This window comes from Nilaparvata lugens, chromosome X (assembly GCF_014356525.2).
Source record: "Nilaparvata lugens isolate BPH chromosome X, ASM1435652v1, whole genome shotgun sequence".
In the NCBI taxonomy this organism is placed as follows: Eukaryota; Metazoa; Arthropoda; class Insecta; order Hemiptera; family Delphacidae; genus Nilaparvata; species Nilaparvata lugens.
This window is the reverse complement of record NC_052518.1, coordinates 51,563,195-51,587,684: the sequence shown is the minus strand read 5'-3', so window position 1 is coordinate 51,587,684 and position 24,490 is coordinate 51,563,195. Positions and strand designations below refer to the sequence as shown.

The following is a 24,490-nucleotide window of genomic DNA, read 5'->3' as shown; positions in this document are numbered from 1 at the left end:
TATGTCTTAATGAACACTGGTTGAACACTTCAAATGTCAGCCTACTTAACTCGATTCCTGGTTTCTCTTGTGCTGATAGTTTCTCTAGGGCAGTAGATAATCATGGCGGCTCAGCAATCCTCGTGAGAAATGATGTTAAATATAAAGTTAGAGGTGATTTACATGTATTTAATAAAGAAAAGGTATTTGAGGCATCGTGCATTGAGCTTACCAGACCTAAGGTACTAATAATATCCCTCTATAGGATCCCCAGACAAGAGCATGTAGGAGAATTTTTTGAAATACTTGACTCTTTCCTCCATCACATTGGTGTTGGAGTCAGGTATGAAAACGTCTTTTTTGCAGCGGATTTCAATGTGGACTTGCTTGGTGACAGCGATGATGCTAAAACTTTGGTTGACATTTTTGCATCATATGCCTTATCCCCCAATTTCAACACCCCAACCAGAGTAACATCAATTTCTGCTACCTGCATCGACAATATCTTTTCTAAAAATGATGTGGAAGTCAGCAACGGAATTGTCCTCAGCATGGGGTTCTCTGACCATGAGGGGTTGTTTTTACCCATGTCAGAGAGATTCACACCTAAGTCAAAAGTTCGAAAAAGTGTGAAAATGAGAAACTTCTCTATTAACAACTTCAAGGTATTCAGAGACAAGCTCTCTGTTGTAAATTGGGATTTCAATGAGTCTCTAACAGTCAATGAGAACTTTGATTGCTTTCTAGGAAAATTCCTGCCTATATTCAATGAAACATTCTGTGCCATTTCTATAAAACAAAATAATATAAAGGGTTGGATTACTGCTGGAATTGTAACGTCAAGTAGGAAGAAAAGAGAATTACATAAACTGTACATGGAAACCCAGGATCAAAACTTTAAAAATTATAACAGATCGTATAATAGAATATTCAAAAGTGTCATTAAACTTGCCAAAAGGAAATATCATGAAAAGTACTTACAGATAGCCAACAACAAAGTAAAGGCCGCATGAGACATAGTGAAATTTGAGCTAGGTAAGTACAAGAATAAAGCAAGTATAATCCCATCCAGAGCAAGAATCAATCCTAGTTCAGTAGCAGAGGATTTTAACAGTTTTTTCATCGATGTTCCAAACCGTGTTGGAAGTACTCACAATCTGCTTGCTTCAACAAGAAACGTGGTAGGTAACTGCAGCTCTAGGATGAGATTTAAACTTCTTAGTCCCAAGCAAGTGGAGGTGCTCATTAAATCGCTTGAAAATAAAAATTCAGCTGGATGGGATGAAATTCCAGTGAAAGTTTTCAGGATGGTTGCTGATATATTGTCTGAACCCTTGTCCAGGATCCTCAACCAGTCTTTTACTGTTGGCGAGTTCCCTCATAAAATGAAGTATGCACTGGTAAGACCTATTTTCAAGAAAGATGACAAAGAGGACTTGAAAAATTACAGACCCATTGCCATCCTAACAGCCTTTTCCAAACGTTTTGAGAAGGCAGCTAATGAACAAATTCTTCATTGTATGAGAGTGAATAATATAGTCTCAAAAACACAATTTGGCTTCTTAAGGGGACTTGATACAGAAGCAGCTCTAATAAAATTTTTCAATAATGTGTCGGCAAGTTTAGACGCCTCCCAGCAGGTATGTGGAGTGCTATGTGATCTGTCAAAAGCATTCGATTGCGTAAATCATGATATTCTTGTTGAAAAGTTGATAAAATATGGCATTCGGGGAAGGGAGCTGTGGTGGTTCAATTCGTTTTTGAAAGAGAGGATGCAGGCCACCCTAATAAACCATGACAATAAAAATTATCAATCAAAATGGGCTGTAATCAATGCTGGTGTACCACAGGGCTCCATTCTTGGTCCCACATTATTTATTATATACGTAAATGATCTGTCATCTTGCTTTACTAAGCCACTTATTCAGTATGCCGATGACACATCATCTATTATCACTAATTCAAGTTTGAGAGCTGTAGTCACCCAAACACAGGAAGAGCTACTGAATATCAAGAAATGGTTTGCTGCAAATGGTCTGTCTATGAACTCAAGTAAGACCAAGTTCATTACCTTCCAACCCCCCCATTTTGCATCCAGAAACTTTAATGAGTTGGCTGATTTGAGTGTACCCCAGCAGAGCGTTGCTGTTGATCTTCTAGGAGTAACACTAGATAGTAGATTGGACTGGTCAGTACACATTCAAAAAATTTGCTCCAGGGTTAACTTGGCTATTTTCTCTCTGCGAGTGCTCAAAAACACATTGAGCTTAAAAGCCCTAATGGTGGTATATTACGGTTATCTTTTTCCTTTCCTCAAGTATGGCATAACCCTTTGGGGAAGATCAAAATTCTTCATCCAAGTATTTAGATCTCAGAAAAAAGCATTAAGAGTTATTTTTGGTAAGCCCCCCCAATATCACTGTCGAGAACTATTCCTGAGTAGCAGGATACTTACACTGCCGTCACTGTATATCTTGGAGATCTGTTCATACGTTCACAAAAACCTACCAAACTTCACCCGCAATAATGAAATCCACAGTTACAATACAAGGCACTCAGCCTCCCTATCAGTGGCTGCTCATAGAACCGCCATGTTTGAAAAATCTCCGCAATATATGGGCCCAAAAATATATAATAGATTACCTCAGGATATTAGAGACATGGCGGACTTACGAAGATTCAGAGGAATGTTAAAGAGGCTGTTACTTGAAAGGCCATACTATTCTGTGGATGAGTTTCTGCAGGAGTGATATATTATTGTTCCTTGTCTTTGATTCTTCCCAGGTCCTTGTACATAGGTAATCTTGACTAACTGCGTTTTTATATATACTGTATATATATATTTATTAATATTTCATGTGACTATTGTATAATTACAGTATTTTAATGTATTATGATATGTGTTGAGAACCTCCTTTAGGTTGCTCTTTTTGACTTATCCCCAGTCTGATTATTCGGATGTTTGGGATGCAATAAAAATAATAATAATAATAATAATAATAAAACAAATTAGACCTTTACCTTCGATCTTGTTATGGGTGAATGGAGCATCTGCACTAGATGCAACGCCAACTCTCTCACGATGGAACTTAGCCGGAATATTCTTGCACTCCATTCTATAAAGAAGAAAAATTCAAGTTTAGAAGTTGTGAATCAATTGGTTTCTACAATATTGTTCACTAAAAGCGCAATCCCTTAGCGACGGCTCTAGCCTCGCAGAGGAAAAAAGTTGTTGGGAATAGCACTTTGGGAAGTAAATTGAAATAAAATGATTTTATATACCATACACAATTCAACTCAGGCTATGCGTTGAATAATATCAAATTGATTGTAAACAACAATAATTTTGGTGTAATGCACTATATTTATGGGCTTCTGATACTCAAGTTAGTTAGGTTTGGTATGGGTTGTGTAGATTTAAAATCCATACAGTACCGTACTGCTCAATGTTTATCACGAAAGTCGATGTAGGCTATCAGAAGTAATTTGTACAGAGGTATTTCATCCTTCTGCAAATTTATTTAATATGGATATCCTATTTCAGGTTCTCATCTATATAGATACCTAGATATTTACAAATTTTAACTTTGCTAATGATAGGACAAGTGCAGGATTTGGGGTCAAGGTTGCAATTTGAATGGAGTTTCAAGTTCAATTTCCTGTCTGGCTGTCCTAATTCATTGAAAGAAAAGGTGATATAGTTGGTATTTTGTATGTTTGAGCTCAAAGTATTTTTATCTAGCCACTTTACTGTGCTCAAGCAGTTTTGCTCTGCAAACTGCTTAGAAACACTGATTTAACCTATCTATTTTTTTAATTCAAAACTTCACTGATAGATATTACTACCAATTGATTGAGAAGAATATGTTTTCGGAATAATAAATGCTGCATGACTAAGCACATAGGAAGTCCGTATTGAGATGTGAATAAAAATATTGTTTGTCAGATAAATTTCATGATTCACCAAATAAAGTCAAGTGTGACATGAGATACATTGACTTTTTGACGGTACGAATGCGCCGGGCAAGCTAGTGTTTGATAAATATTGATTAGACTTTTTTTTGCAACCAATCATAGAAGCTATCCTGCATTTCGCTTGTTGAATGGATGATAATAAATTAGCTCTATCTATTTATTGATTTTGAATCAGTTTGAGCAGAGCAGAGCTCACAATCTAATATTTGCAGCGGCGTTTTTTCTATTGCGATTGGCTGATACATCGTAACGCGCATGTTCAAAATTATTGAATGTGTCTTAGATGTGTTTTGCGCTTGCGTCGGAGGCTGAGTCCTGCTATCAGCCATCAGACATCCGCCACCTGCCACTTCTTATCAACATTGTCAACTTGCAGCAGCTGCGTTTACTCTATCAAGTTGGAAGGTAACATTGTTTCAGTTCTTGGCCGGTTTTTGTCGCCTGCGCCAATCGTCAGCCATATACGCAGCATCATGGTGAGTTTACCAACTACAGGGTGATTTTTTATTCCTGTTACCCAATTTTTGATGTAATTTATAGACGGAAATTTGGGTATTAATAAAAAAATAATATTTGTTATTTACAAAAGAAAATTGATATTTTATCACTCACATTTCTTAGTTACTTAAAACTATTACACTATATGCTCAAAATGTCCACCCATTGAGGTTATACACGCTCGGACTCTTTTCACCATATTAGCAGAAACCTTTTTCAGAGTTATATTGGAAATATTCGTGATTGAGTCTGTCACATTGGCTTTCAGTTCATCAATATTGTGAGGATTGTTTTTGGAGGCCTCAGACTTAATGTAGCCCCTCAAAAAGTAATCAGGGGATGTGAGGTCTGGAGACCTTGGAGGCCATAAACCCTTGCTTATTATTGAAAATCCGTTGTTCTATGGTAAAAGACATTCTGTTCATAACACGACCGGAATCATCACAAAATGTTACACAGCTTAAGGATAATAAACTCGCACTGTCTTGTGTATACTGAGTGAGTAGGCTACTAACTTCGTGCAACAAAACAAAATTTACCTTTATTAGGGAAAAATTACCAAGTATTAAAAATAGGGTAACAGGACTAAAAAATCACCCGGTATAAATTAATGCAAAACACTTCATATCAACTTCTTTTTCAAGTAAGTAAAATTATGTTTTATTGCAGTAGCAGAAGAGAACATCAAATGAATTACAATGTCAAATGATAACAACAAAAATAGACACATAACAGATAAATACAACGAATAGGACTATTATAAGTCACAATCGTCAATCAAATCAAATCAAATCATTCTTTATTGTAGTAAAACATTACAATAATGTTAAAAACAAACGTCATATAAGTTAAAAGAAAGTCAGTTATACAAAAGTCCAGAATTATACAAAAGAAATAAAGACGTCAAATTCCTAATAGCCTTGCTAGTCAAAACAATCTTAAAATATAAGATAACATTCAAGAACATCAGATTTGTCAATAGTGATAACAATCTCAAGCAGGTAGGCCTACCTCATTGAATTATGAAAAATTTTTCATTGACTCCAATCTATTTCAAAATATTCATCAACAGAATACAACCATTTCTTTATTAATATTTCTTTTATCATGCTCTTAAATTTATTCGGAGGCAGCAATTTGAAATTATCTGGAGTAGAGTTATATAATTTTACAGACATGAAGTGAACATTTTTTTGAGATCTTGTGTGAGTGTACTGCGCAATTCTGAGTTGGTGTTTATTTCTTGTGTTGAAATTGTGAAAATTACTGCTCATATTATACTTTTCCAAATTACTATGCACATAACAAACAACATATAAAGCATACAATGAGGGTAGTGACAAAATGTTTAAATTTATAAAGAGAGGTCTACAATGTGTATTAAATGGAACATTGCTGATTATCCTTACAACCTTTTTTTTGTAGAATAAAAATAGATTCCGCTTTTACACTATTCCCCCAAAAAATAACACCATATTGAGAAGACTTTGAAAATGAGCAAAATATACATTAAGCAGGATGGATGTATGCACTATCACACTAAGTCTGCGAATCATGTAGGAACCTTTTGCTAATCTACCAGATAAGTAATCTAAATGCGCATCCCAAGACAAGTTCTCATCTAAATAGATACCCAAGAATTTAAGGGAATGCTCCCTTAACTCCCTAGTGAATCTAAAACTAATATTAGCGGTTTCACTCTTATTAAGTGATAGATTGTTTGCTGCACACCAGTCATTTACAATTAAATCACTTGAGTTCGTCTCTCTTTCCAGCTCAATTTTGGACTGACAATTAATTTTTAAACCCAAGTTGTCAGCAAAAAGGTAGCCATCAATATGGATGCAATCAATATTACATGGTAGGTCATTAATGTAGATATTGAATAAAATTTATCCAAGAATGGAACCTTGAGGTACTCCTTGTTTAACCCATCTACCATTCGACAAGTTTCCATTCTTACAAACAAACGGTTTTCTACCGCTCAAGTATGATATTATAAGCTTAACAGCACTAGGAGCAAAACCATAATAATGGAGTTTTTTCCCTAAAATATGATGCTGCACTGTATCGAAGGCCTTAGAAAAATCATATGATTTGAAGCTTACAGAATTACCTTTCTCCAAATTGTCAATTATCCCATTAACCACATCTATAACAGGAAGGTGAGTACTTCTACCAGGACGAAGACCGAACTGTTTGTCTGTAAAAATTCCATTGTTCTCAAAATATTCAGACATTTGTTCATGCATAATCATCTCATATGCCTTGGAGAAGATAGGTACAATAGATATAGGTCTAAAATTATTAACATCCTCTTTTGAACCTTTTTTGTGCATGGGTAAAACCTTAACATTTTTCAGATCTTTTGGAAAAGTACTTTTGGTAATTATAAATTGTAAAGGTGGGGAAATGAAAACAAGAAATGAACGAACTGGTTTTGATAATTAAAACAAAACAATAAATTATTAGTACAAAATTTAGAATTATAATTATAAATTATGAAATAACAATAAATAGATAAATATTTCAAGGGCTACTCGCTTGGCTGCTAGTGAAGATTAAATTGTTGTGGTTATGGAAAATTTAAAACAATGACTCAGTAGTCACCTACCTTTATGATAATGGCCCCCATTTTGGCATCCACTGGTTGAACGCGACGTTAATTATTAATGAAAAAAAACTAAAAAAAAAACTGATCTAATGAAGTGGGTTCAGATCCCTTCTTATTCAATAATACAATTCTCTTTAAACTGCCCGAACTGTGACAGGAAAACTGTATTATAAAACAAGAACAAAATCTATCCCCTTCACCAGAACAGCCGGACTTTTACTCTCAGTCCTAACGAACGAGCTCACACACTCACTATTAAAATTTTGGGTATTAATATATAACTCAGTCAATGCCAAACATGAAGCCATTTCAAATACATATTTTTATCAGTCGCACAAGTCGAGCACGTTTGTTATGAAAAACAAAAGAGAAACTACAATAATTTTGATAACAAGTGAAATAAACAATCTTTCTGTCGATGACAAAACTGTTCAAAGGCAGAAACACCGTTCATTAAACTTTTCGTAAAATAAAACTCTAAAATCCTGATCAATATGAGATAAATATATGAATCATATATATGTCCCATATGACCAGGTGACACATCACCCATCCCGCTGAAAGACTCGTCCCTGAGTCTGTAGTCAAGAGGGGAACAAAAAAAAAAAAATAATGATTAAACAAAATAATATACTCGGGAAACAAACGTGTGCCTGATTGACTTGATAATGCTACTATACATTGAAATCAAACATTTACATAGAAAGGTAGGTTACTCAAACTAAATTACAAACATTCAAATCAAATTCAAAACGAAACTATGCTGCACAATAACATTGATTATATATGAAACTAGCTTTCAATATTATACACATTAATATACATTGCACTTTAATTTAATCTCATCTTGAAAAAAAAAACGTACATGAATATTCAACTTATTATGAAAAGAAAATCTCAATTGACAATAATTTATTGTGAATCAACATTGAACTACTTCAAAAGCTGCAATAAAAATCGAAAAAAAAACTTTGTAAGTACATTATGACTCATAACTATATAGTCAAGAAAAAAAAACAATAAAACAGTTAATCCATCAAAAAGTAACTATATAACTCTTAACTATCGATTATATGTATCTTGGGTTGTGCTACCGTTACAGCAGATAATTTACACACATACAACTTGATGCCTAAATATGCACAGAATAAAGTTAAAAACCCTAACCAGCCAAATAATATATAAAAAACAAAACTAGAGGAATTTACAACATCTCCCCAAGAATTTGGAAGATCTACTTTGTGAAATATATCTGACGATATTACGTCTTGAACTGTAAATTCCGGAACCTTTATATCTATATCAGTTTTTAAAATTTCGCTAAAATTAACAAAATTAGGATTGAAATGCGGTTGCAAAACATCAATTTTCAACGAATTAAACTTAACCCAATGCAAAGGTAAGTAATGGAGAACCTGAGGTTGTTATCAACATTTGCGTCACACGGAAAAGTCTTTCTCACCATTATTCTCCCGCCGACCGAAATCTCGCAATGACAGGGTAAAACCACATACATTGCTCCCGGAATAGGTTGAAGATGATGAAACGAACCTCCCTCGCAAGTGACTGTAGTGTTGGCCTGTATATTCGCGACGATATACTCCGAAGGCGAAAATTCGACGATCTCCAACTCCTGCTTAGCTGGACGACAGCTTAAACTGCAATATTGTTGGATGTCCTTCAGCTCTGTCACCGCAAACAAGTGATGCATACATCTTGATGACATATGTCCTCCATGCACCAGCCGCGGAAGATAGCATAAGAAATCGTCCTGTGCCCGACAAGAAGAGAGATGATCTCCCGAGATGACCTGAATCTCACCGTCCTCCTGTCTCCGCGCCAAAACGAAATCCTGCTGCTGAAGCTGACAAATCTGGCCGTCGAAATACATAGGTGTCCTCACATACTTGTGCAATTGAAACTGTCCGCCGATGCTGACCAACGGTACTTTTAAGCTAAGCACCATGGAGTTCTCCTTCACCACGCAAGTCGTAAGTGGAAGATCAAAATATCGCTGCAAATCCGATAGAGGTATAGCTAACTGGTGTCCTTTCGACTTATATCCTTTCTCCAATCTGAAGAGATCTGAACGTAATAAATTGGGGTGTACCAGCGAAAAGGGCAAAAGCTTATGGGAGATTGAATATTTCTTATCATCAGTATTAGAATAGTTTCTTCTAACATATATCCCATTGTGCCTAACACCTTCCAAAGTAGAACCTGATTCAGTGACTATACAACCTCCTAATTCATTCCTTGAATTATCAATATTTGATGGACCGCCGTCTAAAACATTTTCATCAATATGCCTAGTACTAAACTCCTGTGTCCTATCAGTAAAATATGCTTTCTTACGTCTAGCATTTTCCGAAAACTTATTTCTGCCATCAAAAGAACACACTCTAATATCATAGCCTTCTTTTTCACAAATTCTATGCATCCTTTTATAAACCCGATAAGCATAATTAACGTTGTAAAAACAATTCCGCGTAAAATGATTATGTTTACCACAAACTTTACATTTCTTACGTCTTCTTTTTCTATTAGTCCTATTATTCACGAGACTAACATTCTGATGCATCTTGACTTCTCTAGATTCACAATCATTACGCATACCAGAGTTCACAAAATGTTCAAACGGCCTGTTATCAATCGTAAAAGAGAAATCCAAATCACTTTCCGATAAATCTGATAACTCTTCCTTAATCATTTCCCTATCTTTATCCTCTTTGTAAATTATATCTTCCTCATTCAAATCACAATCATTACAAATAAGAACTTCATCCAACCCATTTTCAATCTCGAAGTTACTAACATGACAATATACATCCACTTCATTTGAAACATAATAATTACAAGAATCAAAATCATCACAGATAATAGCATTTTCTAAACAATTCTCATTTTCAAACTCATTTCCGATTTCCAATAGTTCTTCAAATTCGGGTTCCATAATATCATTAATTACTTGCACCTGTCCAAATTTCCACTCATTCAAATACTGACATGATAATTCATATTTCTCAATATTTTTATACAATTCTACATAGTACTATTTGATAACATTATAATTCTTTCAAATATATTTGAAGACAAACCTCTTAAAATTATCCTGATAATCCGAGATTCATGCATATTCGAATCTACTTTTCTACATAGGGATAAGACTCGTGCTACAAAATCTCTACCATCTTCTTCAAATTCCATGCTACAAGTATCTAAATCCTTTTCTAGTTTCCACAATTTGAGAGGAGATCGATAGAAATTAACCAATTTTTCTTTCACTGGCATATATTCAAATTTGTTCTGTTGAGTCAAATCGTTCTCAATAACATCAAAATATTTCTCAGCACTTCCTTTCAAACAAAACCGCAAGTATAATAAATTATCCTTTTCATCCCAGCCGTTGGCCAAGGCAACCTTTTCAAAATAGTTGAAAAAATCATCAATGTCAAATTCTTCATCTTTTCCATCAAAAAATTTCGGTAATAGTAACGGTCTAAGTTTTTCCATTGTTAATCTGTTCCAATCCAATTCTATTCAATAATAAATAATAAATTTCCAATTAATCTGGTTTCAATAATCATAAATTCTCCATATCTCAAATATCGATATCTCTCCAATAATAATAAATTTATCCTATTCAATCATATCTTAATAATCATTAATTTCTCATGTCATCATAAATATCTAATTCTTTCTAATAAGAATTGATAATAAATCTTGCAATCGTACAAAATCTTCAATTGTCATAGCTTTTGCAATTCAAAATCAATAATAATCGTAAATCTTCCAATATCGTGAATCTCAAAATTAATCTGTTCAATTATAATCATCATTCTCCATCCGTTAAAATCCATTATTAGTAGGTCTAATCAATTATTGTTCCACAATATTCAAATTCAATAAATCCTCGAAATTCATCCTACTAACTGTTTCTAGAGCCCCGTAAGGTTTAAACTCAACTACTTCACCCATAATTTCACTGGAATAAAAACATATATTTAATAATAAAAAATGCAACCACAAAAATTGAATCTTCAATGAGGTAACCGGAAAAGTCCAAATTTTAAAAGCTGGATTAAAAACCCTTTGAGCCTCCACCAATTATGTAAAGGTGGGGAAATGAAAACAAGAAATGAACGAACTGGTTTTGATAATTAAAACAAAACAATAAATTATTAGTACAAAATTTAGAATTATAATTATAAATTATGAAATAACAATAAATAGATAAATATTTCAAGGGCTACTCGCTTGGCTGCTAGTGAAGATTAAATTTGTTGTGGTTATGGAAAATTTAAAACAATGACTCAGTAGTCACCTACCTTTATGATAATGGCCCCCATTTTGGCATCCACTGGTTGAACGCGACGTTAATTATTAATGAAAAAAAACTAAAAAAAAAACTGATCTAATGAAGTGGGTTCAGATCCCTTCTTATTCAATAATACAATTCTCTTTAAACTGCCCGAACTGTGACAGGAAAACTGTATTATAAAACAAGAACAAAATCTATCCCCTTCACCAGAACAGCCGGACTTTTACTCTCAGTCCTAACGAACGAGCTCACACACTCACTATTAAAATTTTGGGTATTAATATATAACTCAGTCAATGCCAAACATGAAGCCATTTCAAATACATATTTTTATCAGTCGCACAAGCCGAGCACGTTTGTTATGAAAAACAAAAGAGAAACTACAATAATTTTGATAACAAGTGAAATAAACAATCTTTCTGTCGATGACAAAACTGTTCAAAGGCAGAAACACCGTTCATTAAACTTTTCGTAAAATAAAACTCTAAAATCCTGATCAATATGAGATAAATATATGAATCATATATATGTCCCATATGACCAGGTGACAAAATTCATTAAACAAATGAGCCAATACCTCGCAAATATTTACAGCAGCAAGTTTCAAAATCATTGAGCTCAATCCATAAATATCTAAACACATACTATTATCTAACTTTAAGATCACATTATACATTTTCTCTACTGCTACAGGCCTGAAAGTAAAACTTAAACTAGGTGACTCTAGTCTACTCAAATGAAAAGTGGTATCAATAACACTATCAGGAATATTCATGCTGATTTGGGAAACGTGATCAACAAAGAAGTTATTAAAATCTTCAGAAGACATGTCATTACCTAATATATTTGTACCACAGTTATGATTGGTTAGACTATTTACAATTTTCCACATGGATTTACTTTTGTTCAGAGAGCTAATATAATTATATTATTGTAATAATTGATTCTAGTACTCTTTGTTTCTCTTCTATATGTCTTTCTAAATTCCTTGTAAGCATTAAGAATTTCAGGCATTTCAAAAGTCTTATATAGATTATACAGTTGAACACAGTGATCCTTCAATTTCCCTTAATTATTGGTATACCACTTATTAAATTTATTTTGTTTGTATTTCCTAGTTTTCAGCTGAAAAGCAGAGTTCACAACTGACATGAAAATTTCGAAAAATTTTTTAAATCTGAGATCCACATTCTTTAGACTATAAACCTCAATCCAATTTATTGAATTCAGCAGGCTATGAAAGATTCGTATACTATCATTATTTACTAATCTAAACTTAGAACTATTCACAGTAACCTCATTACAAGTAATCCTGGCCCTTTCCATAACATTAAACTCCAATAACAGAGCGTTGTGATCGGAAAAAAGAGTACGTAGAATTTCAGATGACCATCTACTGCTGTGGATGTCAGTAAATATATTATTTATACACGATCCAATGGAAGTTCCATCTAGACCAGGTCTTGTAACATCCATTATGGTGATACTTAAGCCAAAGCAGTCAAATAAATTAATCAAATCTGCTTTGAAGCAGTCGTTACCTATAAGATTTACATTGAAATCACCACAGATCACTAGACTATTCCTACTATTAAAGACTACACTCAACACACTATACAAACAATTCAAAAAACCTCTAAATAAATCAACATTCCTATTATATGGCCTGTAGACTGACAGAATAGTAATATTTTCCTTAATTAATTGAATAGCTGCAACTTCACAAACCATCTCAATTGACATATCTTTCACTTGAACAATTTCCCTGTATTCTAAATTTTTACTGACAAATAAAGCTGCACCACCTCTACCTTATTGGTTTGTCCTATAATAAATAGAAGCATTTTTGTAACCCGGCAAGTTGAAGAAGCTGAGCTCCACTTCTTTCAACCAGTGCTCCGCTATTGCTAGAACTTTAACATCATGTTTATCACATAATATTGATAAATAATCAACTTTTCTGCATAACCCCTGAATATTCCAAAAGAAGCAATTTAGTTTGTTTATACTTGTAACATTTCTACCGCCGCTTTGAGAACTATTGTTACAATAATTGATATTATCAGAATCATCACTTCTTATGTTGTTATTTGTATTTCTAAAAAATCAAGGGATTGAAGAGAGGCTGAAAGTGGTGGCGCATCAACCTCACTAGACTGTCTTTTCCCAGTTACTGTATTATCAGGAGTAGGGTGGAAAGAAGAGTTTACTTCTTGACCTATAAATGCAGGGATCATGACATCAGGAACTGATGTAGGAGATATGAAAGGAATAGGTGTAATAGGGAATGAACCAATGCATCGAATAACGGGGGACTCAGGCACTTCACGGGTCACAATTACTTGCTCATTCATGGAAACATCACCTCCATCAATCACCGCCAATTTATCACTCCCATTCACAATAGATCTCTTAATCCACATTGTCAATTTTTTCGCCAGTTGTCTTTTTCCTTTTCGATTGAGATGGAGACCATGTCTCGTGAAATGAGATCGCTGAAAGAAGTCGTTGACATCCAAGTAGCTAATCTGTAGATCCCCCTCATAGCTGCTCACCATTCGAGACAAGTAAGAGTTTGAATACATTATGCCTTGATTGAGATCGGGGTCATCGTACCGATGGGGCACACCGCACACCATGATGTTTGTTTTCAGCTTGAGTTGAAGAAGAGTACCTATTCCTTGAGGAAGGGTCAACTGATGCGGTCCATTTCTATGACAGTCATTAGTACTTGGCTTGGAGTACACAAAAACGTCAGAGTCGTCATGTAAATGCTGAAAGCCTTCACATAGTCGCTTACCCTGGCTATCTGATAAAATTGTAACTCTGCTTTTCTTCTTCTTATTTGAGTTATTCAACACACCCCTTTTCGAGAAACGAGTATTGGATGACGCGGGTCTATGAACATGCGCCTTAACTAGCACTCTGTTCGATGCAGACTTATTCGGAGACGACACATCATCAGAGAGTACAGCAAATCTATTATTCACTTCTATTGCACTTTGGTTCGTCTCAACCACATTGGTTCTAGATTTAATAGTGCATTTCGGCGTAATGAAATCGTCCCTCCTGGAGTCCACCTCGCCCACGCCAGTGTAATCACTCAGATATCGATTGTTATCATCAACTTGAATAATTCTTATAATTTCATCTTTACTTTTCAATTCCTCCTTAAAACGATTTTTAGTTACATGAAGCTCTTCTAAGAAAGTCTTCAAAACACGTAATTCCTCCTCAGCTTTCTGTTCATCAAATAAAAAGTCTTCGAGAGTTTCCTTTCCTCTGCTTTTTTCAAGTTCCAGCAGTTTGACCAGCTCGTTATTTTCTTTCAACATTACTGCCCTATCATTCTCAAGTTCATGGTTGTAGGAAATAGTAGAGTCCAATTTATTTAAAACGTGAACGATGTCCGGAAGTAGATCAACAATAGCATCGTTAGTAAATTTATCTGCAATACTAGACAAAGTTCCTCTGATATTCACGGCTAAGTCTATAACCAACTCATTACAAAGCTCACTGTTAATATTATTGAGTTCTGACTCTGCATCTCTAATCAAACTCTCCCGTCTACGGCGTGTTGTCATAGGCTTCTTCATTTTGAGTTCAAAATCCAGCGCCAAAGAACAGAGGAAAAATAGACAGGAATTAGAAGTGCCCAGAGAGCTGTCAAGGCAGGACAAAGAGAGGGTAGCTCATGGAGAAAAGGAATTGGAGTGAGAATTGGGACATAAGAAATTTAGCGCCTGTAATTCGGATTTAGCGCCAATTAAATGTCCAATACCGAGCGAGAAAAGATAACACAGAAAAACGAAGATCACTCTACCTCTGTTATCTCTGTAGATAAACGCTCAGTGGGTCAGGGTCACAAACAGTTCAGTCATTCACACAGAGTTGTTGTACTGTTGCCTTGACAACAGTGTCCGAGCACAGCTGATCTAGTTTCCCGCTCAAAACACTTGAATCGAAACACGAACAGTACGTAGGCAACAGTTGGGAAATTCACAAACAACAGTCAACAAACGTGTCTCGAGTTGATGATAAGATAAAAGAAAGCAGAGTTACTCACTGTTCAAAACCAGTCAAAAGTTTGCAGGTTAAAATTACGAATCAGAACTCTACAGTCACAATTCAGGTAATTCACACCAATACAATAATTTCACAGATTCACCAACTCACAAAATACCTCTTATGATTAACGAATACTAGAAATTTAAGTTAATAAAACTGTTGAAAGCAAATTAAATACGGAACAAAATTAAACAGTTTTTACTAGGCAGAACAGTACTACCAACCTTCGATAAATTATAACTAATTCTACACCCAGAAATTGTTCTCCAATATTTACATAATAATCAAGTGATTATTCCATTTCAAGATTTATTTTGAAAAAATCATCATTCTTTGACAAAACTGTCTCCAATTCAGTTTTAAATCTTTAAATTTTCAGGTTCCTGAGGTAGAAAATTAAATAATTTTATCGCAGCATAGAGAAAAGTTTTTTGAGTTAGGTGTAATTGAACCAGATCAAACCTAAAGTACTTTTACATTTTCAGTAGCCTTACACTACAGGATTTATGACCTCAGAGTAAGGTCCCTTGACTCAAACGACTGTGGATAAATGCAAAATAGACCATCCTTAGTTCCTTAGAACTCACACAGAGTCTCAATCTGCGTATCAGGAATATGCCTTCACTGATCTTTCGTTATGTTTTTCTCTTAATCCAGACTCTCATCAATCATAAAACTGAAAATATACAATGTATATTAATATGACAATATGTTATATTGTCTTACAGCCTCTGTAGTTTCTCTTATGATGTGATCTATTCCTAAATATTGAATTTTGCCTTCATTAATAGGCCTACATAAAATATTAAAATACACGAATCTTGAACAGTTTCAGAAATAGTTTTTAATTCGTTTCTGAATACTCCATATGAATTCGACTTGAGACAGATATCATTGTCATCAGCGAAGAGAAAACTCAGTACTGATGAATTTGATAAGACCAATTTGCCCAGTTTGATTGATATTCTATTAGGCAAGTCATTCATATGAATGATGACAGGATTGGACCAAGAATTGTCCCTTGAAGAGCACCATGCTTCACAGGTAGATATCCTGAATCTTTTCTATCACAAAATACTTTTTAAAAATCGACCAATTAAATACGAGTGCTTCAATGACACAGCCCCCTCCTTGAATCCATTGAACTGAAACCTTTCCAATAGAAGAATATGAGAATAGGTCTCCAATTCTTTAGTTAAATCATAAAGTCTTGCATTGATACAAACTTTTCTAGACAAGAATATAATATTAATGATGGAAGAAACAGCTGCCCTAACAGTTCCCAGGCCAGACCTATATCCGAAATGAGAGTCATCGAATAGGTTATTTTTCTCAAAATATTCCACAATTTGATCTCCAGCAATTCGGACAAAATTGGTAGCTGGATCTTTCAAAGTGAATATTCAAGCTGGAGGTAGCGTTCTGTCTCCTGGTGATGTTGGTGTACTGAGAAATCTATATAAATAAAAATCGAGCCTCGAATTTTGACATTCAATAAATTCTAAATTCAATAAATTTAGTACATTCAACTATAACTAATAATACAAACTACTGCACAACTAACTAAGCACATAGGAAGTCCACATTGAGATATAAATATGTAAATACTGATTATTGGATAATTCTCATAAAAATATAGTGCATCAGATTAAGCTAAGATTTTTAAGGCTAAGCACAACTTAAGAGGCGCGGCTTGGTGATACAAGGTGTTGATCTTATCTCATGGAGATTGCCTTATCACGCCGTTCCACGCCATGTGTGAGTTCTCTCATTCAAACCAATAAGCAAGAAGCACCTGGATGCATAATGCCGCATCGCGCTTCCTCAGATATCCAGCTGAAGTTTGTCATGAGAGGCATTAACTATTTGGCGGTACGAAGTTCGCCCGGCCAGCTAGTATAGTAATAATTGGTTATGGTATAGTTATAATTGGATATAGTAGTAACTACTCGAAACACTTCAGAATTCAAAGTGGGATATCTCAATATTCAGGGTATCAAAGGGAAATATGTAATTTTAAACGAGTTTACTAATGATAATATGTTTGATGATAAGAAGTTTGTAATTAAAGTGTTGTTTGAATGAGCACTGGTGCCAGAAAGATGAAATTCATTTCCATAAATTAGATGATTTCCAACTTCTGGATAATTTCAACAGGAAACCACATATTCATGGTGATGTGGCAATTCATATTAATAAAGCATTGGTAGATTAATATAGCAGATTGGATCTAGTTAAGTTTTGTATTGAGCACCAATTTGAAGATGCAGCTGTTCATTTGAGAGAATTAATCATTGTTGTAATAACTCTTTATCGATCACTCAACGGTCATCCACAAATATTTTTAGAAAAACTTGAAGAAATGTTCCATTTCTTCCTAAATCCTAGATGGAAAAGTTACAGACAAATGAAATGAAGTGTGACGTGCCACAGGAGTCGGTTTTTGGGCCTTTATTGTTTATTTATTTTAATGATACTTTGTGTCAATACCCAATACTGTATGCGGACGGTGCAACATATCTCAATGTTTACACAAACTTTAATGACCTTCAAGCTGTAGCTGAGAACACCTTATCCCAAGTTTCAATTTGGTTCAGAGCTAATGGTTTTTCTTTTTGCTAAATGAGTGTATGACCCAAGAAATTTTCAAAGTTTTTTGTAATACCGGATGTCAGAGCAATTATAAAAATCACAATAATTATTAAATGGATCAATATTATTCATCGGCAGTAATAAATAAATTGATTGGTTAATAACTAATATAGAGATAATACAAATTAAGAGCAAATAGTACAGCTTTTTCAAAAAGACCTTTTACTTCTTCTTAAAATACCGTACAATAAACCTCTAACATTATAGAACCATTAAAATCAATTGAAAGCACTATAAATTCCAGGACTTACTCCCATCTCCAGGTGAAAATTCAAAATACATGAACATCAGTGTTGACTTAAAAATGATAAATATGAACATTATACCATTAAAAACCTTATGTTATGTTTTTATAATCAACAAATTAATGAACATGGTTTTAATCTTGAATCAGTCAATACTGATGTTTATTTATTTATTTATTTTTATTATGAGGAGTTCACCTCTGGAGAGCAATTTGAATACTGGTAGTGTAAAGTTTTTGGATATTTGTATTGATGGGAATAATTGACATGGGAGCCACATATCAGATAAGTCAGTGTTGAACTGTCCAGAGTTGTCTACTTCTTGAGAAACTTGATGAACTACGTCCCCAAGCCATATGTGAGGTCTGCATATTTTGCGTTCTTCCAGAGTATCATTTCATATGGATTTTTATTCTGGGGAAATAGCGCTCATGTGCAGGATCTTCTATTGATTTGTAGAAACAAGAATATACTGTTATATATACAAAAAACAACCTGTCTAAACATCACCTAAGAAGTAATATACAGGATGATTCTTAGTTATGGTAAAATAATTTAATACGTGATAGTAGAGGTAAAAATAAGAAAAAGGTACTTATAAACACTCATTCATAAACGCTTCATTAGCGAGCTATACAGGGTGAAAGATTTCGCCTGGAATTCAGTTCCTCTGTTGAAATACACCGATGCTGAATTTTTAGGGGACTAGTTTTTGAGAAACTTATGCTGGATTCATATGGAAAAATATCTGAAAAATTGAATAAAACTAGTCTGGAAGCTGTAGTGTGAGTAGTTTTTGAGAAAAAAGTTGAAATTTGCAAAAAATGTAAGTAGAAAAACACAGACTTCTACGTTTGATGACCAATAACTTCCTCTAATGAACAGTAAACAAATAATTTTTCGCAATGAAAATTCTAGAGAATTTAATTCTGGAAAGAATTATGTAAGCTGTGTGAACTAAATTTCAATAAAAGTTGAATAAAATGTATTCTTATGTAGTACATATAGGTTGTAGCTGATTGCAAATAAAATATTTGGTTTTTCATGAAAAGTTTTATTTTTCTATGAAAGTAACATATCTAAATGACATTAAACTTATACCAAAAGTCGATGTTCAAAGTGACCTCCGTTGTTCTGAATGCATATGTTAAGACGTCTTCTCATCGATTGTCGGACCCGTTCAAATATTCCAGGAGTCTGCTTTATTATTTCTATTCCGTTCAAAATCCTTAATCGGAGTTCTTCAATAGAATCAATCGGAGTATTGTATACTAAGGTTTTCAAGTGTCCCCAAAGATAAAAATCCAAAGGATTTAAGTCTGGTGACCTAGCTGGCCATGGTACTGACCCACCTCGGCCAATCCATTGACTTGGAAAGCTGTGATTCAGGTGTTCACGAACAGCAACACTGAAGTGTGCTGGAGCTCCATCATGCATAAACCAATTGTTTTGGCGCAACTGAAGAGGTACATCTTCAAGTAAAATAAAAAGCTCCTCTCTCAAAAAGTTCAAGTAGATTATGCCATTAAGCCTAGGAGGAAGCTCGAACAGAAGTAGATGATCTCCCATTATTCCTGCCCAAATGTTTACTGAGAACTGATGTTGTGGACAATTAGGATTGATGGCATGAGGATTCTCATCTGCCCAAATATGTTGGTTGTGAACGTTAACGATAGCTGTTCTTGTAAAGTGTGCATCGTGGATAAAAAAAAGGTTGTTGAAAAGTTTGGGTTAACAAGTTTTTCTAAAAACCATCGGCAAATACCAGCATGGGGAATACAGTCTCGTGGCAATATAGTATGAGCTTTCTAGAGGTGGTATGGATGTAATTGTTGCTCTTTTAGTATCCTCAAAATGATAGATTGATTGACACTAAACTGCGCTGACAATTCTCTCGTGCACTTCTCTGGATGTTCATGGATCTCATTAAGAACTTGCTCTTCTAACTCAACAGTCATAGTAGATTGGGGTCTGCCTGCATAAATATGCTCTTTGGATATCAAAGAACCTGTTTCAGACAGACGTTGATGGATAGTGACAAAAAACCTTGAACTTGTACATACTCGGTTAGGAAAGTTCTCTTGATACGAACGTCTTGCTTCAGTACTATTATAGTGTCCCATTCCATACATTAAATGCATGTCAGATAATTTGGAGTACCGTTTGAATAATGTCTAAAATCACCTGCCATTTTTTAAAAAGTTAACACTCAACACAAAAGCAAAGTGGAATGGTGACAAATAACTGGTTAATAGATTAAAAAAAAAAAAAAACACAGCGCTGTTACAGTAGGCCTAACTTACAGTTTGTTTTTTGTTCAACAATGAGCTAAAATATTTGAAAATAATTTCCAGCTGATAATTTCTTTTGAATCTTCTCTTATTTAGAACAAAATAAATCAGTTGTTATTCAAATTCATGTTTTATTTGCAATCAGCTTGTAATGTACTACAAAAGAATATATTTCATTCAAATTTTATTCAAGTTTAGTTTACACAGCTTACAAAACTCTTTTCAGAATTGAATTCTCTACAATTTTTGTTGCAAAAAATTATTTGTTTACTGGTCATCAAAGAAAGTTATTGGGCATCAAACGTGGAAGTCTGTGTTTTTCTACTCAAATTATTTGCATATTTCAACTTCTTTCCCAAAAATTACTCACACTACAGCTTCCAGACTAGTCTTATTCAATTTTTCAGATATTTTTCCATATGAATCCACCATACGTTTTCCGAAAACTAGTCCCCAAACAATTCAGCATCGGTGTATTTCACCAGAGGAACTGAATTCTGGGCGAAATCTTTCACTTTGTATAGCTCGCTAATGAAGCGTTTATGGCGTTTATGGATATATGTTTATGAGAACATTTTTCTTATTTTTACCTCTACTATCACGTATTAAATTATTCCACCATAATTAGGAATGACCCTGTATATATATATATATATATATATATATATATATATATATATATATATATATATATATAGATATAGATATACATAAATTAAAACAGAAGACACAATACATAAATAGATTGAAAACACTTGAAAACTTACATTAGAAATACGACCGGTGGATTCAAAACTGCAGTCTGCTCGGTTGAGGAAGGAGACTCAGTCTCCGAAAATTCCCGTATTACTAATGTAAGTTTTCAAGTGTTCAATCTATTTATGTCTTGTGTCTTCTGTTTTAATTTACATTACAAACTTTGAAGTGTCTTCTGTTATGTGCTATATATATATATATATATATATATATATATATATATATATATATATATATATATATATATATATGTACTAGGAGAAACTGCTCACAAGCAATGCCTTCGGGTTTGAAGATAAATATTATCTTCAGACTTGGGCACCAGGATGGCACCATCCTATGCTAACCTGTTCATGGGCCTCCTTGAACAGGATTTCCTTTCTAAACAAACCCTATCCCCCCTGATATGGCTCCATTTCATTGACGACATATTCCTCATATGGCCCCATGGACATGATACCCTCTCCCACTTCGTCAATCAACTCAACTCCAACTACTCTGTCTCCTTCACCTGGAATATCTCTGAATCCTCCATCAACTTCCCAGATGTTAACGTAATCATTTCCAACTCCAATGCCTCAACCACCAATCCAGTAATTGCATCTCCAAAAATTGCATCTACCTCCTTTCCTGCAACTTCTGTCCTGCCTTCTATATAGGTGAAACCACCACTGCCCTAAACCTCCGGATCAATAATCACAGGGCTCCCTTTAAAAATAATACTTCCATACCCATCCCCACCCATGGCTCTGAGCACAACAAGAACTTTGACCAATGCTTCAAAGTCAAAGTCCTTGCCACCCTCCCTCCCACAACCCCCTCCATAGATTTCAAGTCGAAAGAATTGGCTTTTATTTGGGTGCTTGGAGCTGCTTCCAGTCCTGGTCTCAACAGACAGCAATAGTACCATAACTATCAACTCTACACCAACTGTTCAATAAAATTGAAATAAATTTCATCATAAATAAGAAATTTCACAGCTATCAAATATATATGGTAATGAATTCTCAATAAAAATAAAAATTAAAACAAAAATAAAAATAGATTTCATTCCAATTCAATTCTATAATTCCATTTTCTAATTTCATTCCACTTTATTTCGGATTTCTAATTTTAAATCTCCTCTTTTCTATCAATTCATAATCTACACCTTTCCTTATCCATAACCCACTCAAATTTGAAATCTCCCGCTTGTAACCCATAATGGCCCACCAACTAATCCCATAATGCTCCTTCAATCAGTGCGCCTCCGTTCGTCTGTGCTCTATGGTCTACACAGCGTCTCTACCGCGTCTCTGTGGTCATGACCGTTGGAATGTTCAAATCTGCACCACTTCACTTCCTGTTTGATTGACGAAGGGGGCCCAGCTCCCGAAATTTTTTGTTTAAATGTAAGTTTAACTATATGAGTAACTATATATATAGTTACTTTACTTTGTATATCTGTGTCTAGTGTATCCTGTTTCAATTTATATTATGAAACTTCAAAGTGTTATATATATATATATATATATATATATATATATATATATATAATATATATATATATATATATACAGGGTGATTCACGAGGATATGCGGTAACTTTGAGAGCTCATTCTATATGTAAAAATAATGAAAAAAACTTATATAAACATAGGTCCGGAAATGTTTCGTTAGCGAGTTATACAGGGTTAAAGATTTCGCCTGGATTTCAGTTCCGCTGAGTAAATGAAGACTCTCTGAAATTCTGGGATGTTAAATTTAGGGGCAAATGCCATTGTTTCTTATGGTTTTTTACCTTAAAAATTGATTAGAACAGGTCCCAGAACTGAAAGATGAGTAGTTTTTGAGTAATCCAGTGTAAAATGCAAAAACATTGAGTAAAAAAACACAAGTTTTACATTTGGCCAGCAATCGCTTTGTTATTTTACCAATAAACTGATCAAATTTCAGAACAAAACTTGTAGAAAATTTAATTCTAAACAAAACGGTATGATTAAAGTATACAGAAAGTGAACAGATAATCGATTAAAGGAAGTTTTATTGAAAACTGTAATGTAAAGTTATGCAATAAAATTACAGTAAATGCTCAAAAATGTTGCCATTAACTTCAATGCATCTTTCTGCTCGTTTAAGAATTGCTCTTGTTGCTTTTCGTAGTTCTACGGGGCTCTCCTTTAACTGCACAAAGGCTTCATTAATTCGATCAAGTAACGCCTCACGGGAATTTACTTTGACCTCGTAAACATGATCTTTCATCCATCCCCATATGCAGAAGTCCAATGGCGTATGATCTGGTGACCTTGGTGGCCAGTGTATAGGACCACCACAACCGATCCATTTATTTGGGAACTGATGATTTAGATAGGTGGAGACATCATTTGAAAAATGTGGCGGTGCGCCATCATGCTGGAAGTACATCTTGCGTCGCGTTGCAAGAGGAACATCTTCCAGCAATGTCGGTAATTCTTCTTGAAGAAACTGTAAGTACGCCTGACCTGTTAAGCGCTCTAGAAAAATAAACGGTCCAATTAGCTTATCATCAATAACACCACACCATACATTAATGTTAAAACGGTATTGAAAGTTACGTTCAATTGTTGCATGATGGTTCTCTTCTGCCCATGAATGTTCGTTTCGTAAATTCTTGATACCATCACGAGTGAACTGTGACTCATCGGTAAATAAAATGTACTTGAAGAGTTGACGATGATTGACTAACCAATTGCAGTACTCCAAGCGATGTTCATTGTCTCCTGGTTGTAAATGCTGTACTTTTTGTTTATGGTAGGGATAAAGGTTGTTCTTATTAAGTGTTCTCCAAACTTTACTTTGTGAAACCCTAAACCGCTTTGAAATACGTCTTGTACTAATACCTGGACTACGTTCAACAGCAGCAATAATGTTTTCTTCTACATTAACATCATGTTGGCGAGGGCGGTCAGACTGGATCTTCACGCTTGGAAGTGATCCTGTTTCCCGAAACGTACGAAATGTAGAAATAATGGCTCTAGCATTTGGAATTCTACGATAAGGGTAACGTTGTCTGTATTCTTCCACAGCGATTGTAGCATTGCCTTCACATACACCGTAAATAAACACCATATCG

The 24,490-nt window shown here is 34.5% G+C and overlaps 1 protein-coding gene across 1 annotated transcript in view; it reads left to right on the top strand.

The window, feature by feature from the left end:
* The first annotated feature begins 4,266 nt into the window (after positions 1–4,266).
* Positions 4,267–24,490, top strand: part of LOC111048941 (neo-calmodulin) — a 483,793-nt gene continuing 463,569 nt past the window's right edge. The window contains exon 1 of the mRNA XM_039443295.1: positions 4,267–4,430. Coding sequence (XP_039299229.1) covers positions 4,428–4,430 — 3 coding nt within the window. The 5' untranslated portion in view covers positions 4,267–4,427. The remainder of the gene's footprint in view (positions 4,431–24,490) is intronic.